The sequence below is a fragment of the Mus caroli genome, chromosome 4, assembly GCF_900094665.2.
Source record: "Mus caroli chromosome 4, CAROLI_EIJ_v1.1, whole genome shotgun sequence".
NCBI lineage: Eukaryota > Metazoa > Chordata > Mammalia > Rodentia > Muridae > Mus > Mus caroli.
The window spans coordinates 95,507,542-95,523,451 of NC_034573.1; the positions used below are offsets into that span (position 1 = coordinate 95,507,542).

The 15,910-nt window shown below is 41.0% G+C and overlaps 1 protein-coding gene and 1 long non-coding RNA gene across 3 annotated transcripts in view; both read left to right on the forward strand.

Annotated features, from left to right (window-relative positions):
• Positions 1-5,439, forward strand: part of Oma1 (OMA1 zinc metallopeptidase) — a 50,794-nt gene extending 45,355 nt beyond the window's left edge. For both annotated transcript variants that reach the window (XM_021160442.2, XM_029476664.1), the window contains exon 9: positions 4,993-5,439. In XM_021160442.2, the coding sequence (XP_021016101.1) occupies positions 4,993-5,205 (213 nt within the window). In that variant the 3' untranslated portion in view covers positions 5,206-5,439. The remainder of the gene's footprint in view (positions 1-4,992) is intronic.
• Positions 5,440-14,149: 8,710 nt separating this feature from the next.
• LOC110292088 overlaps positions 14,150-15,910 on the forward strand; it is a 109,074-nt gene continuing 107,313 nt past the window's right edge. The window contains exon 1 of the long non-coding RNA XR_002377645.1: positions 14,150-14,244. This is a non-coding gene — a long non-coding RNA (uncharacterized LOC110292088). The remainder of the gene's footprint in view (positions 14,245-15,910) is intronic.

Below are 15,910 nucleotides of genomic sequence, written 5' to 3' on the forward strand. Positions count from 1 at the left end.
GGGTAGGGAAGTGGGGGGCGCTATGGGGGACTTTTGGGATAGCATTGGAAATGTAATTGAGGAAAATATGTAATAAAAATATTAAAAATTAAAAAAAAAACAAAATCATTTATGAGGTAAGTATTTTTGAGAAGTGTACTCCTGATTCATATAAATATTTTTAATATTTGTTTATTTTATGTATATGCGTGCTCTATCTGTATGTACACCTGCATGCCAGAAGAGGGCATCAGATCTCAGGATAGATGGTTGTGAACCACCATGTGGTTGCTGGGAATTGAACTCAGGACCTCTGGAAGAGCAGCTAGTGCTCTTAACTGCTAAGCCATCTCTCCAGCCCATCATATAATTATTTAATAAACCTACCTAAGTATTTATTTAAGTCATTAATTAATGAGGAAAATAGTAAAATGTTATAACTAGTATAAAGGGTAATTTAATAACCATAATGTAAAATAAGAATTCCTATATGAGATGGAAGCCCGTTAAAACCAAAGACTATTATATAGACTTGCAGGTGGAGGAATACATCTATACCCAAGTGAAGTTCTACTGAAGGAAAGTGAGCCTGGATTTATCTAATCCAGTAATGGGAACTGCCACCAAATAGTCAGAAATTCTATGAATCCACGGGACTGTGCAGGTCAAAACAAAAAGCTGCTTCTCTAGAATTTCTCAAAACTCTAGAGAAAGGTATTGTTAGGTTTCAGAAAATTGTTTCCTCTGGCAGATTCAGTTTTGTTTTTATTTTCTTTATTTTTTATTTTTTTTTTTTTAGATTCAGTTTTTGACATGATCTTCCTTCTGTCAGTAGACACCAAGTTTCAGGAAAGGATTCATCCATTCTTTCTCTCTCCTGTCTCTTCTCCCTCCTTTCCTCTCCCTACCACTCTTTAGCCATTCTGATGCATATCAATAGGCATATAGTCAATAAGAAACATAGCTAGCTGTAAAATAGCTCTACTCATAGGGCAGTAAGCAGTTGCTTCCCACCAGGCATAGTTTGCTTTCATTTCCATGGACAAATATCATTTTCATTATTATTAATTTAAAAATAACAAAAAGAATGCAAATATTTGGTGATATTTTTACCCAAATGATAATAGCTCAGGTTAAAATCAGAATTAAAATGTGTATATAGACATGAAGCTCGGTTTCAAAAAATATGTGTGTTGTGCATATGTATGTTTCTGTATGGACTGGCGCATTAGGTTCAGCTAACTATTAGAACTGCAGTAAACTACAATGAACCTCCTTAGACTAACTTTGGAAAGAGGTAAAATGTCAAAAGTCAGATAAAAATTTATTTTAGAAACTTGTAGAGTCATAGCAAATTAGCCAAGTAAAGGACTCCAAGCCATAATATGGCTTTACTTCAGTCTTTGTCCACAATCACAAAGAACAATTACTTAGTGATTAATTAATTCTAGCATCAAAATATAAAATGGGACATCAACTATCTGATTCATTTTATGAGCACGGATGATTTTGTTTCAACAATTTGATTAAAATGTCTTTAAAAATTTATGAACTGGGATCATTAATCAGCAAACAAGGCAGGGCTGTATCACAATTATTATTTACTACCAGCAACTAAATTGTTCTCACAGCCAGTGGCATCTTAAAGGCACATGAGAGTGGAACCTTGGATTCCTCGCTTTCCTATGCCTCTGCATCCTGTCCATATCAGTCTGTGGGCTTCCTCTACTGTGCATTCGAAACCTCCATGGCCCTTCACCATGGCCACTACCTAGGACAAGCCACCATCATCTCTCCTAGTTCTGCAGCTCTCTCCCTTTCAGGCTCCCTGGTTCACTGTTTCTGCCAATGATTTATTTTTACCATGTAAACAGAATGACTTTTAAATGTTATTCTTTTGCCTAAAACCTTCCAGTGTTCTTTCATGTAGTGTAGAATAAGAAACTACCCTGTTATAGCTACTTTCTGTTGACCAAGCCAGTTTTGGGGAGGAGTGGGTTTATTTAGCGTATAGGTCACAACCATCACTAAAGGGAGCCACAGCAGGAATCTAGATCCAGACTGAAGTGTATGTATGTGTGTGTGTGTGTGTGTGTGTGTGTGTGTGTGTGTAGGGAAGTGGGGTGTGGGTGCTGCTTACTGGCTTGCTTATCATGGCTCATTCAGCTTGCTTTCTTATATAATCCAGGACCAAGAGTGTAAGAATGGTTCTTTCCACAGTAGGCTGGATCTTTCCATATCAATCAGTAATCAAGAAAGTGCCCCACAGACATACTTAAAGGCTAATGGATATAATCCAACATTTGAGGTTACCTCTTTCACGGTGACTCTAGCAAGATGACAAAAACTAACCAGCACAGTCCCATGGTCATCCAGTCACATGACTTGACACTGTCCATTTTGCTAACAAGGTTTTCCTTGGCTCTGGTCATTTCACATGAGGCTTGTTTCCTCCTTATAGACGCTCCAATTGTGGATTTCTCTGTTCTAGGCATTACCTCGCCAAAGAAGCTTTTTCTGGTCCCTCAGTGTCAAATATCCTGTCATCCATGCAGTCATTCTCCCTGTTCAAACTAGAATGATCTTGCTTACTGTTGATTGACTGTCTTCTATCTTGAAATATATGGCCCTTGTTCCCTGTGGTCTCCCTGGTAGCTTCCACAGCTTCTGAGATGCCTAGTGAATACTTAAATGACCCTAGGATATAGAATAGTAATAAATAATAGCTAAAAATAGAACACTTTGCAGTAGAACTGAGTAGTGCTTGCACTGCTTAGGCGATATTAGCTGTAGGCAATTATGTCCAGTAATGAGAAAAAGTGCTCCCAGGAAGTGGCAATGTAGAAATAGCAGTGAGCTTAGGGGTCTTTGCTTTAATTCTGCCTCAGGTGACCTTCCTTTGAGAAGGTCTAACCTTTGCTTTTCTCCATACCTTGTTAGGTTAGCAGACTCTTCAGAGTTCTGCCTTATGCACCTGTGTGTCTGTGGGTAAGGCCCTGCCATCTTTTTCTCTACTTCCCTCTTGACACTTGAAGAAAAAGTAGTTTGCATTATGACGCATGCTTAGATAATGTTTGTCCATTACTGGTGCAGAGAACGAATAAAATGAATAGTGGCTGTCTGTGGCTCTCCCAACTGTTGGGATCTTTAAGGCTGGCTGGTTTCACACTTATCTTCAGCCTTCCTTCCCCAGGGTTCTCCAAACTGTATATTCTTACTATTGGATTATCTTTCTATTGTCTCAAAAATTGTAGGCTCTCCATAATATTTTACAGCATTTATTAAAATTGATTATTCATAGTTTAGAATCTAGCCTGCATTTATGAAGTGGCCCTTATTTGCAATGCATAGAGTCAGATAGAAAAGAAAGGCAGTGGAAGGCATATTCTAGGTGCACATGGGGAAAAAATCTTATTCTTGAAGAAATGTGAAGATTTATGTAATAGGATAGATTTGAATTTATTAAAGGGAAAAGATGTTAACACACTGAAATGTAATGAAACATATAGGAAGAAAGCCAAAAATCTAGAAATTCAGGAGATTTTTGCATATATATATGTATTTTTGCATATATATATGTAAAATATATGACCTGTAATATAATTTTTTTGAGAGGAACACAGGGATAGGAAATCTTTTTGAAGAATAGTTTTTCTGGCGATCAGGGAAACAGCTCGAACATTTCCAAAGTGCATGTATTCAGTGAAAGGTTCATTCAAAGAAGCAAGCATGTGGTACAGAATTCATTAGCATGAAAAGAATACTGGACAAAAGCAGAAGGCTCAGCCTTTATATTTCCAACCTAATTCTACTTTTTAAAAAGTAAGAGTTTTTTTGTTTTTAGTGAAATTTTAGGTATATTTTAAAAAATATTTGAGAGAGGACCTAATCTAGTCCCGGCCAGCCTCAAACTCGTTCTATAGCTGAGGATAACCCTGAAATTCCAAGTCGACTTCCTAAGTGACTTGGTTATAGGCATTTACTTCCACACCTGGTTCATCCCTGGCGTTATACAGTCTGTAGGTTTGGGCATGTGCTATGGTATGAATCCAACTTTATAGTAGATAGACTTTCTCTCTGTCTTGAAACACTCCATGCCTGTTTCTCTCTCTTCTCCTTGTCTGGTACAGAGCTAGGTTGTTCTCAGGGCTGGCTTATGTGGAGAATAAGTTAGAGACACTTCTGAGTTTTGGTAGCAACTCTCGGTATGCTGTTCCATGCTGTTTTGGGTTTTCCCAGCATATGTAAATTGCATGCTTATGTTGCTGCTTCCTAACGTTCCAGTTTTAAGCCTTCTATTTATTTTCCACTGCAGAGAACTAGTTCAGGCTTTTGTCTCACCACTGTCAAACCACACACACACACACACACACACACACACACACACACACACACACACACATACACACACACGCTGCTCTCTTCTTCCCCAAATGATGAAATTGTGATTTGGGTTGATTCAAGATTTGGTATTTTAAACTATAAACACTAGTTACAGCTGACTTCCACAGTGGATTACAATTATTCTTCCTTTCCCCACAAGATTTATTCTCCCTAGAGTTAAAAATTGTTGTGATCTTGATTTTCTGCTCCTTCTCTGTCTTTAGCAGCAATTTAACCCTAGAAGGTCACAGCTGTGAGTAACTTTGTTGTTGATTTTCTTCAGTGTGCCCAGACATGGACATTCTTTTATTTTTCTTGTGTTGAAAAAAAAAATGTCTTTTAGAGTCTTCAGAGCCCTGTTAATCTGACGCTGTTCTTAGGGTCAGCTAAGGGTGACTGGAACCGTTTGCTCTCTCTGAGACTTGTCTACACCACCATGTGGCTATTGCACATACCCCTGCTGTATAAGTGAGTGATGGTTATGGGCAGATCATGGAACGTGATTACACATGTTTCTTCTTCCTGGGCTATGCTTGAGCTAACTTCCATTTAAATGCACAGAAATGTTCTTTTACTTTTGGTTGCCTCATGCAGACCATGTGAGGAACTGCGTTGTATGCTTCTTTGTAGGCTCTCAAACTCCGGGAGGTCTGCAATTGCCCGCCACTCTCTGGACCAGACCCTCGGTTACTGTTCAGACTTACTGTGAAGCGTTTTCTTGAAGACTCGGAGAAAGAGGACCTAAACACCACTGTCAAAAAGCAGAAAATGGATGCTCTCCCCATCCAGAAGCAGGAGCAGATACCACTGACATACGTCCTCGAGAAAAGAACTGCAGGTTGAACTGAAGTGGGTTCCATGAGGAGCACAATGAACCTTTTACTTATTATGCAACTTTTAAAAATGATGTTTTCAAGGAAAAAAAAATGAATGTTCAAAGGCCAAGTACTTATATTATAGATATTATCTGGATTTTTCTAGATTTTTATCTTTCATGAAATATTAATGTGTTTCAACCTATTTTAAAATACTGCCAATGAGGAAAACATCACAGAATAAATTGATGTTATATATTTCGCTGTCATCTGTTCTTGCCTTAGTTTGTAGTGACTACTATAGAGCTTCCTGCTCAGCCTAAAGTGGGTTTTGGAGTCTGGGTGGCTATAAAGTGGGAACTGACAGTCTGAAAGTGGTGGTCTGTGCTGGGGTAGAGAGGAGTGTGGAGAGGGGGCCTGAGGGAGATAGTTCCAGGGGAACTGACAGTCTAAAAGTGGTGGTCTGTGCTGGGGTAGAGAGGAGTGTGGAGAGGGGACCTGAGGGAGATGGTTCCAGGCGGTGCTGCAGGCTGGTTCTGTTTAGAGGCACAGGAAGTGCCTCTGGTGGTTCAGGTCACAGAGTGAGCAGTACAGTAGGAGGGAGGTTGGTCTTCCTGTCTTGGTGATGTGGGTATTGCGATGTTCCCACTATCGGCATCACCTGGGAGACAGGAGTGAGTGCTGCCCTCAAGCTTCTCACTAGCTAGCTGACAGCAGCCAGGTGCTGTGAGAGAACATCGGGGGAAGGGTCAAGGTGCATCTCCAGGGAAGCCAGAAGTTGATGACTGTGTTGTATAGGAAATGTGAGTTATTTAGTCAGTTTTATTTGTATTCTCAAATTGGTGAACATAGGTTTCATCTTTTACAGGGATGCTTTTCTTGAGAGACCTTACATAGATACTTTGTTGGAGAACTAGAAGTGCAAGAAAATACTTTTTATGAGTAACTGCTATTGACCGAGGCCTTAAAAGATTTGCTTTACTCTTAATTATGCATGAGTGGGAAGTATATGCAGCTTTATGCGATGTCCAAGGAGGCCAGAAAGCGTATTAAATCCCTAGAGTTCTAAGTGGCGGTGAGCCTGAGAACTGGACCTGGGTCTTCTGAATGAGCAGCAAGTATTCTTAACTACTGCGCCATTTCTCTAGCCCCCGAGCCAAGCCTTTTTTATTTCAGTTATTCTAAAATCATAAGAGGCAAGTTTGATTTTCATTTTATGTTTATAAATGGGCTTGGAGAGGCTTAACAATGTGTCCACTTACCAGAAAGAACAAAATTGTATCTCTGGTTCCAGTTTGCCCATTTGTACAGCTCTCAAGTACCAAAGGCAAGGCTATAAAAGGACAAGGAACAAATTGCATTCTTGATTATCTGTTAGCTTCAATACAGGTGAACATCAGAGATCACCTTGTTGTCTGCAGGATGGCTTTCTAGGTCATCTTAGATCCTTCTGTCAATCTTCATGAAAACCTTGGGGTAGGGTAAAGCACCGCAGCCCTAACGCTTGTGAAGTCTCACTTGGGATGTCTCCTGATTCTTAGTTGTCAAGAAGAGAAGATGGAGCCAGTTTATGTATTGTTTATAAAATATTTCTTGATCTGCACACAAACAACCGTTGTAAGAGGAGTTTCCCAGTAGCTATTACCTGTGTTCCCGTTCTTCACACTACTGTAAAGTTTTGTAAGAGGCACCCCATAATGTACAAAGATGTTTGGAGACGATCACTCAAAGGTCAGCTGTAAAGCATACCACTTGATTTCCCTGGCAAGTTTCTAAAAGATTACATACCATAGTCCCAAGTCTTAGCTTTCCTTCTGTTCCCCTGGAAAAGCTAATTGCACTGTTTAGACTTCCTAGGAATGACATGCAAGTTGACTCCATGTCAGGAAGAGCATGAATAAATTAAAGGTAACATCTTTTGGTATATATGAAAGTTTTAAAACTATGGAATCAGAGAAACACTTGATTTCATCTCAGGATGTCCTGGAGTCTCTTAGGAGAAATGACCTAGCAGCTGACTGTGAGATACATTCAGGTTCTTAAGTGTTGCATGCTTTTCATTGTATAATGTCTGTTACTGTCTGTGCTTTTTCTGTGACTATAACCTGTGGATATTGGACAGCTAACTCAGCTGTTAGGATCATGAAGACAATAGATCCCAGGTACTCACTTAATCCAGATGTATGCATTTACCACTATATGTTTATACTGAAAAGTGCCTGGCATATCATTGCCATTTAGTTAATACTTTATTTCCACTATATGATCAATATAAATCATTTGTTCAAAAGATTATTTTTAAGGAACCATATTTTGTGAAGTTTCTGCCTGATACCCAAGAACTATCTATGGGTCCCAAGAAATTTCCTCATTTCTTCATTGGTAAAGCAGGCACTTTAAATCCTCAGATTCAATGAGAGATGCCCATAAAGCACTCAGCATAGACTAGAGCTCTGAGCACAATACAGTTCACACTACTGTTACTGATGCTCACTTTGTGCTGTGTGCAGTGCTAAAAGCACAGTTGGACCTCACTGCAACTTCATATAGGGTAGATGCATGCCATGCCTATTCCCACTGTAGATCAAGAAGGTGAAGTTTGGAGGGATAATGAAAACTCATTTGGATTAAACTATTAATAGATAAGGAACATGTTTTTTTCTAATAAGAACAGATAGGCTGGGCAGTGGTGGTACATGCCTTTAATCCCAGCACTTGGGAGGCAGAGGCAAGTGAATTTCTGAGTTTGAGGCCAGTCTGGTCTACAGAGTGAGTTCCAGGACAGTCAGGGCCACACAGAGAAACCCTGTCTTGAACCCCCCCCCCCCCCAACAAAAAAACCCCTTTTTACCCCCCCCCCCCCCAACGAAAAAAAAGAACAGACAGACAAACTCAAATTCTATCAAGAAAAGTCTTAATAAAACTACTAGTTTGGCATACAGTTTTATACATAGCATCACAATGTCATCAAAGTGACTCATTTTCTTCGTTTTTTCTGAGCTCTAGCTCAGATGATATCTAGATAGCTGCCAGCAACTCCCAGGGCTACATGCTTCATCAGTATGAAGGGTGACTGCCCGTACAGCCATTGAAACACACATTCAGCACTGTTTCATGAAGCAGTCACTATGGTGACAGCTGGGATCATCTTGATCTCCTTGGACCTCATACATATCATCCGACATTGTGACTGAGATTGGTACAGTCTCCAGCACACGAACAGATCACATTGCACAGTTGGAGGGTTGTGGCCACAGTGCATCTAGATTGGTCAGTGAGTAGCAAGCCTAGAATCAAACAATGTCATGTTTGGTCTCTTTCAGCAGGCAAAGACACAAGCTCTTTTTTTTTTTTTTTTTTTTTTTTAATTTGGCCTGAAATGCTTAATCTGAGCAATAATAATGTAGACTAAGTGTCACATTGCTGTACTAGTACGCTTGCATTTGTAGACTTGCTTAACTGTAGTAGGTTTGTTTTAGTTTGAATCATGCCTTTGAAACCAGCCTACGAGACTAAAAGGATGAATGCCCTCGACTCATAGGGAAGAAAACTGCAGGAAGTGCGTAAGTTGTCTAGCTTCACCTTCAAGAAGAGAGCTGAGCTGGAGTTGGAACGAAAGGGCTGCTGATTTGTAAGTCTGTCTTGATGGGGAAGTCACGGGGGCAGGAGTGTGAGGCAGCTGGTCACATTGCATCTGTAGTCAGGAAGCACAGGGAGAGGGAGAAAGAAAGGGAGGAGAGACAGACAGAGACAGAGAGACAGGGAGAGAAAGAGAGACAGAGATGGAGAGAAAGACAGAGAGAGACAGAGAGACAGAGACAGAGGGAGACAGAGAGAGACAGAGATATGCTGATGCACAGCTCAGCTTTTCTTTTGTATTCAGTCTGGGACCCCAAACTGAAGTTCTCTCCAATATAAAGGTGAGTGTTCTATCCTCAGTTAAGCCTTTCTAGGGAAACTACTCATAGACCCATCCGTTGGTAAGTTTCAATGGTGTTTTTATGTCCCATTAAGTTGACAAGCATGATTGACCACATGAGACATCTGAAACATGTTGATGACAAAAATAATACAAAACTAAGAGTACCATCATGTTTGGGCCACTGACACCAAGGGCAGGAGGTACCTACTTAAAGAAGATGATGTGAATGCAGATGACACCAAAGAACTGCCTTTCTCCTTTCTGGAAATGAAGCCAGGGTGTAACAAATTTTGTACTGGTTTTGACACATGTTTTGAATCCACTCAGAGTACCACTTATTGAGAGTGATGTGAATAACACATTATGGTGGTATACAGCAAGATAATCCCATTTGTGGTACCTTTCCAAAGACCTCACTGAGGATAAACAGAAATTCCCCCTGGGTACTGCTTGTTAGCAGTTCTAATAGTAGGCATGGGTAATAGTTAACACGAGATGAGAGGTGTCTGGAGCCTTCCTGAACACACAAATGATGTGTCTGTGAGGGGTTTCTGTTTTATATACTAATCAATAAGTGTTCTTCATCTTCTCTTCCAGCAAACTGCACTTCCAGGTGGCGTGTGTCCTGCCCAAGAAAATGAATCATGAGTGCAGTGCTCTTTGCCAGCCAGTAACTGATCTAGAAGCAATGAGTACTAGATTGGCCAATAAGAAATAAAGCAAATGTTTTTCAGAGGCAGTGTTTTCTTCTTCACTCTTAAGGGAAGCCATGGACAAGGCTGTCTTTGCTTGGAGTCTAAGCCTGACAATCTTGTGTGTATCTGTGTACTCCATGAGATGCTGTCCCAACATCACTAAGTGGCTGGGCTGGCACTGGTATTTCCACCAATGTAAATATCTCACAGAATGAGATGTTTAATATTTTCATTATTCTGCTGTTATTTGATTATTCTCTTCCTTATACAACGGAGTATTTATATGAATGAGCTAATGGTCATATGGTTTCATTCTACAAGTGAGAAAACCGATTAAGAAAAGTTATTAATTAATTGACATATATCATACATTAGTGGATGGGAAGGCTTCAATGCCTGTCTCCCTAAGCCTAAGGTCTTCTTGCCACTTGTTCTGCTAGGGTCAGTCCAAGGTCCAGGAATTATATACCAGGTACAACTGTGCTGGTCAAGTAAATAAAAATCTCAACACTGGGCAGTTTGATGGAGTGAAGGAATTCTCAGTTATTGTAACTTTCTAACTAAAGACAAGACAACCATCTGTCAGGGTTGCTGGCAAAGAGACTCAGGCTCTAAAGTCAAAGGAAATAAAGATAGCCTATGACTGAGAGGCAAACACCCCATAAATGTGATCAGGAATGGAGCCAAATGAGCTCAAAGAAGAGAAGAAAATGATGGTGCTGTTTTAGTTACTGTTCAATTGCTGTGAAGAGATACCATGACCAATGCGACTTATAAAAGAAAACATTAAGTTGGAGCCTTGCTTACAGTTTCAAAGGACAAACTCATGACTGTCCTGGCAGGGAACATGGTAGCTTGCATGCAGGCATGGTGTTATATCAGCATATGGGATCTTAAATCTTACCCACAGGTGGCAGGAGGGAGGGAGGAAGGGAGGGAGGAAGAGAGGGGAGGGAGAGAGCGACTGAGCACCATGATTGAAACCTTAAAGCTCACCCCCAGAGACACACCTCCAGTAATCCTTCAGTAAGGTCTTATCTCCTAATCCTTCCTAAACAATCTACTGACTGGATAAAATACATGAACCTATAGGGGAATTCTCATTCAAACCCCAACAGCTGTAGCCTTGGCAAACCATGTGTTCAGGCATCTGAAACACAAGGAGATGGGTCTGATGGCTCTGATGCTCCACTACAGAGGGCAATGACATCATGAATGTAAACTTCAGATCTGGGGCTCCATTAAAGTGCCAGATCAGCTTCTTCTTTGATGCAAACCTTGGCTCCCTTCCTCGTCAAACTGGGAGATGGCTTCAATGTACTTTGCAGCCCCACTGTGAAGACTATGAGATGGTGGCATACTGCCAAAGGTATGTGTTAGTGACCTATTATGTACCTTAGCTTTGTGCTTGAGAATACTCCCCATATTAAAAACACTTAGTAGTCTTTGTTCAAAAGAGTTTCCAAGTCTTCTTCCCCTCCTACCCAGGAAAGGAACAAGGAAAAGCATCCATAGGATGCCATCTATCTATTTTGAAATAAATTGAACTTTTATCTGGGGAAGTGGAAGAAATGACTCCAATGGACAGAGTTTCTAGCAAGACAAATCCCCCAATGTCCTCTCTCTGCCACTGCTCAATAATGGTGTTTGCTATAAATCAGAGAGCTTCTTTATCAAGTGCCTTGGAAGCACTTGGGACCGATTTATTCCTGGAGTGAGATTAATCACAAATGCTGCTTTAGCAAGAGCGATGGGTGTGAATGAGAAGGTTTGGTGATTCACCAGTTGTGATAGCTGGAGTTTACAGAACCAAAGCTTTAAGTTTTTAGGCATTTCTCAGCTTGAGAAAAATGATCCCTTCCAAGAATACACTCTTTTATCTTTTAACAATGGCTCAGCGCAACGGGAAACAACTGATGTTTTTGAAAACACCTACTATGTGTGGCAGGCTTCTTTAAGTCCCAGAATACTTCTGAGGTAAGTTCAATTAGCTTTGCTTTGCATATGAGAAAAGCGAGGCCCATCAGTGAAGTGACATGTCAGGGTTGTGGAGTAGTTAAGTGGCTGGGACAATGGAATGTTTCTAGAATTGACTGTAGATCCATGGCAGCCAATAGATACCAAGAAATGGATGGAACTGGGTTGTTGTGGTGTTGGTCCTACAACTGATGACTGACATATTCTATTATGACTCAGTTTTAGTGACACTATTCTGAAGTTTTTCTCTAACTTGTCATCTTAAAACATATATATGGAATGAATGAAAACCACCCAGGAAAAGTAAATTTCTGTTTTCTCTCTACTCACAGCATGGCAGCTATGAGGTGACATGATAGGGTCACTCTTCAGGGGGCCTCCTGTAGAGCTGTGGTTGATGAATGCCCCATCAGCTATACTTTTGATCTTCTACAGTTCTTTATCCCAGTGGCTTTCAGCTAGAGTCAGGGCACGGATGTTGAGCAGTCACTGTAATGAAGGGTTGTTTACTTGTAGACTACCTGGCCCCTTGGCTGAGAGTCCATGTCATAGAGCTTTAGCTGTCAACAGCTCCTTCTTGTCTGTACTTTTTTCCTACTCTCTTATCGTACATGTCAGGTCCACAACTGATCTGAAGTTCACCTCCCCCACCTTCATTATTTGTAAGAGTTTCTCCAACAGGTATTTGACACACTGAATTCCATCTTGGTATCTGCATCTTGGAGGATATTAAAGGGCAGACATAGTGGTTCTGTTACCCAAAATAAATATTTATCACCAAGAAAGCAGACCAATGCTGTAATGCTACCAAATAAAAATATGGCCAAGGACATGAATAAATTAGAGATGGATGCAAATACATTTCAAGGACAAAATGAGCAGTAACTGAGGTTCAGTATTAATAGTTATGTGACATTCTAAACTTAATGCAGGGTATCAGCTGTAAATACACACATATATAATAAAAGTGTAGACATACACTAGAGAAGATAAACATGAAATTCAGTGGAGAGGTTACCACTACGTATGTAATGGTAAAAGGTTTGGAACTTAATGCTATATGATTGACACACAATTGTTCCTTGTACCTATGCTTTTTAGTGTGCCAGAAGTTTTTGAGAATAAAAACCAAACCGTATTAAATCATATGCCACACATTACTTCTGGTGAGAAATGGTGAAGTGATTTGATGTTGGGTATGTTGGGGACATTTAAAATCTATGTTGTCATACCCCAGCCCTTTAGTCTTTGTCTATTGTGGGCATTACTGCACGGAGTAGCGATGGCTTCTTTTTACACTTGTCTCTATTCTCTTTCCCCCTCTCCCTCCCCACTGCAGCATGAGCTCTACAGAAGACTCTCCTCATTTCTGAATTCCCCGTGGCTATGGTGGCTGCGGAACAGCGATGGGTGCAGAACAGCAGTGAGTGCTTATTGTGGTTTTAATAATCAGTAGACGAGAAAATGGACTGGGAAGAGGATGGAAGGCAGAACATGACTATTTTTCCAGAATAGCCAGAAAGGGAGAGACTCTGTCCTTTAGTGCTATACATTTGAGTGATAGGTCTGTTGTGGGTAGCTGAGGCCAAGTTGGAATGACTGATACCTTTGAATTCCTGTTTCTGTTCTTGTTACTTTAAAAAATACTACATATGATTTTTCTGTTAAAAAAAAAAAAGCACTGCACTGTAACTGAAGACTTGGACACTGTCCTTTTTACAGATATTTAACTGAGACTCAGCAAACCTGTGAGCAACCAGAGCCATTGACCCACTGAATGCCAGAGCCAGGTTCATGGGAAGTTCTCACTCGAGACACTGTATCCAGGGAGAAGGCTACTTGTGTGTTTACTAGTGTACTGCACTACACAAGGCTTCTTACATCACAAGGTTCCTGCCTCAGTTGTTTGAGTACAATAGTAAAATGTACAGGCCAAGACCTATCCTTGAAGATCCCCTAGCTAGCTGGAGGTACAGGTAAAGTGGGTATCAGTGCTTTGATGAGGTGTGATCGTTAATCTTCATTGTTACCTTGCCAGCATTTAGAATCCCCTGGGAGAGGCCTCTGGGCACAGTATGAGTATGTTTTCAGAGAGGTTTAAGTGAAGAGGGAAGACCAAGCCTGAGTGTGGACAGCACAAGCTCGGGTCAGGATCCTTGACATCAGGAAAGGGTGAGAAAGCAAACTGGGTACCAGCATTCATTTTTTTCTGATTTTTGACTATTGACACAATTGACCAGCTGTGACCAGCCAGCGAGCTACCTCACATTCAGGCTGCCATGCCTTCCAGTCACCACGGACTGTCCTTTCTTAAATTTGGGCCAAAATAAATAATTTCCCTCTAAGTTGCCTTCATCAGATGTTTTGCCACAGCAATCAGAAAAGAAACTAACACTGAATTTTTGGTACCAAGGATTGAGAGTGTTGCTGTGACGAACTTGAGCGTGTGTTCGCAGGCCTTTGGAACTGGTTGGTAGGTGGGATACAGAAGAGTTCATAGCTGTGGACGAGATACAGCTTAGATATGTAAGCAGAGTTTAGCAGGTTAGTCTAGTGGGAAGGACCAGAATGCCGAGAGAAATGCAGAAAATCGGGTTGTACTGTCTCAAGGGGTTTCAGAGAAGGGCAAGGATGCTAGTGAGAACTTGATCGGAGGTCATTCACGTTACATTCTGGCAAGGAATGGCTACATTCTGCCATGTTCTGAAAATCTGAGGGAGCCTCAGTTCAATAGCAAGGGACTACCTCGTTTCAGGGAGGAAGTTTCAAGACAGTGACATTCAGGCTCTTTCCCAGTTACTGCTCACTGAGCTTACTGATGTTTTAAATGAGAATCCAAAGCAGGAAAATAGGAAAAACGTGCAGTTTGGTGGGGGAAGGAATGCGAGCCAGGTTAATGTTAGAGACAAGGAAGGTCCAGACAAAGCATCCGTGCTTGTTAAGAAGGGTAGTGCCACTGAGGAGAAACTTTGTACTGGGAAAGCAAGAAAGATACCGTGAGGCCTTGCAAGACTCCACTCATCAAAGACTTCAGCTTTTAAAAGTACAGTTCATTCAAAAGGAAGGAGAGCAAACAGAATGGCTCTGAAAGAGTGCCCCACTGGAAAACAAGTGTATAGGGAAGTTTTTTTTTTCTAGGTTCAGCAATGAAGGTGTACAGAAACCATTATAGTTGTGGTACATGGGTCCCAGATTGCATCTCAAGCTGGCAGCAGAATTTGGCATATTGTCTGCATAGTATTAGTTTTCCAGGCATGCCAAATCCAACAATTAGAGAGTCATGGAGACTTTTACAAAGACTCTAGAAAGCCTCCAGGGCCATACAATGTGGCAGGGTTGTATTTCCTTCTGGAGGCCCTGAAAACCCATCACCTAAAGCTGTGAAGGCGAAGCCTAAGTTGCAATGGAGGCTCCATGGTATTAGAAATGTAGACCATGAGATACCAACTGGGTAAAGGAGTGGCACAAAGTGCATCCAGGACAAGAGAGGCTGTATGTGCTCCACAGTGGGCATAGAGGGGTGGGGCTGCTGAAGGCTTTTGAGTCCGGACGAGACCACCAAGAGTCCTAGATGCCAGACGTGGAGCTTGACAATTGGCTCTTTTCCCTGCTGAGTTTTGTTTTCCTATGACTTCATATTTCCTTGCTACCCCTTATACTCCTGTTTTTGGATTGGTGAGGTTTATTCTATGTTATCATGTGTAGCAAGTATATAGCCTACTGTATTAATTACCTTTTTGTTATTGTTTTTGTGATAATACCTAAGACATGTAACTTAAAGAAAGATGGGTTCATTTGGATTTACTATTTGAGAGTTCAGTTCATCATGATGTATATATTACTATCATTGCTGTGATAAAATACTATTTAAGAGCATCTTAGGGAAGGATGCTTTGATTCCCAGTTGGAGGTTGCCATCTATCATGGCAGGGAAGACATGGTGGTATGAGCAGAAGGCAGCTGGTCACATTGATTCCTCAGAAACATACATATGAATGCTGCTACTCTGTCCTGGAACTTGCTCTGTAGACCAGGTTGGCCTTGAATTGACAGATATCTTCTTTCCTCTGTCTCCCAAGTGCTGAGATTAAAGGTTCCTTCCTTCCTTCCTTCCTTCCTTCCTTCCTTCCTTCCTTCCT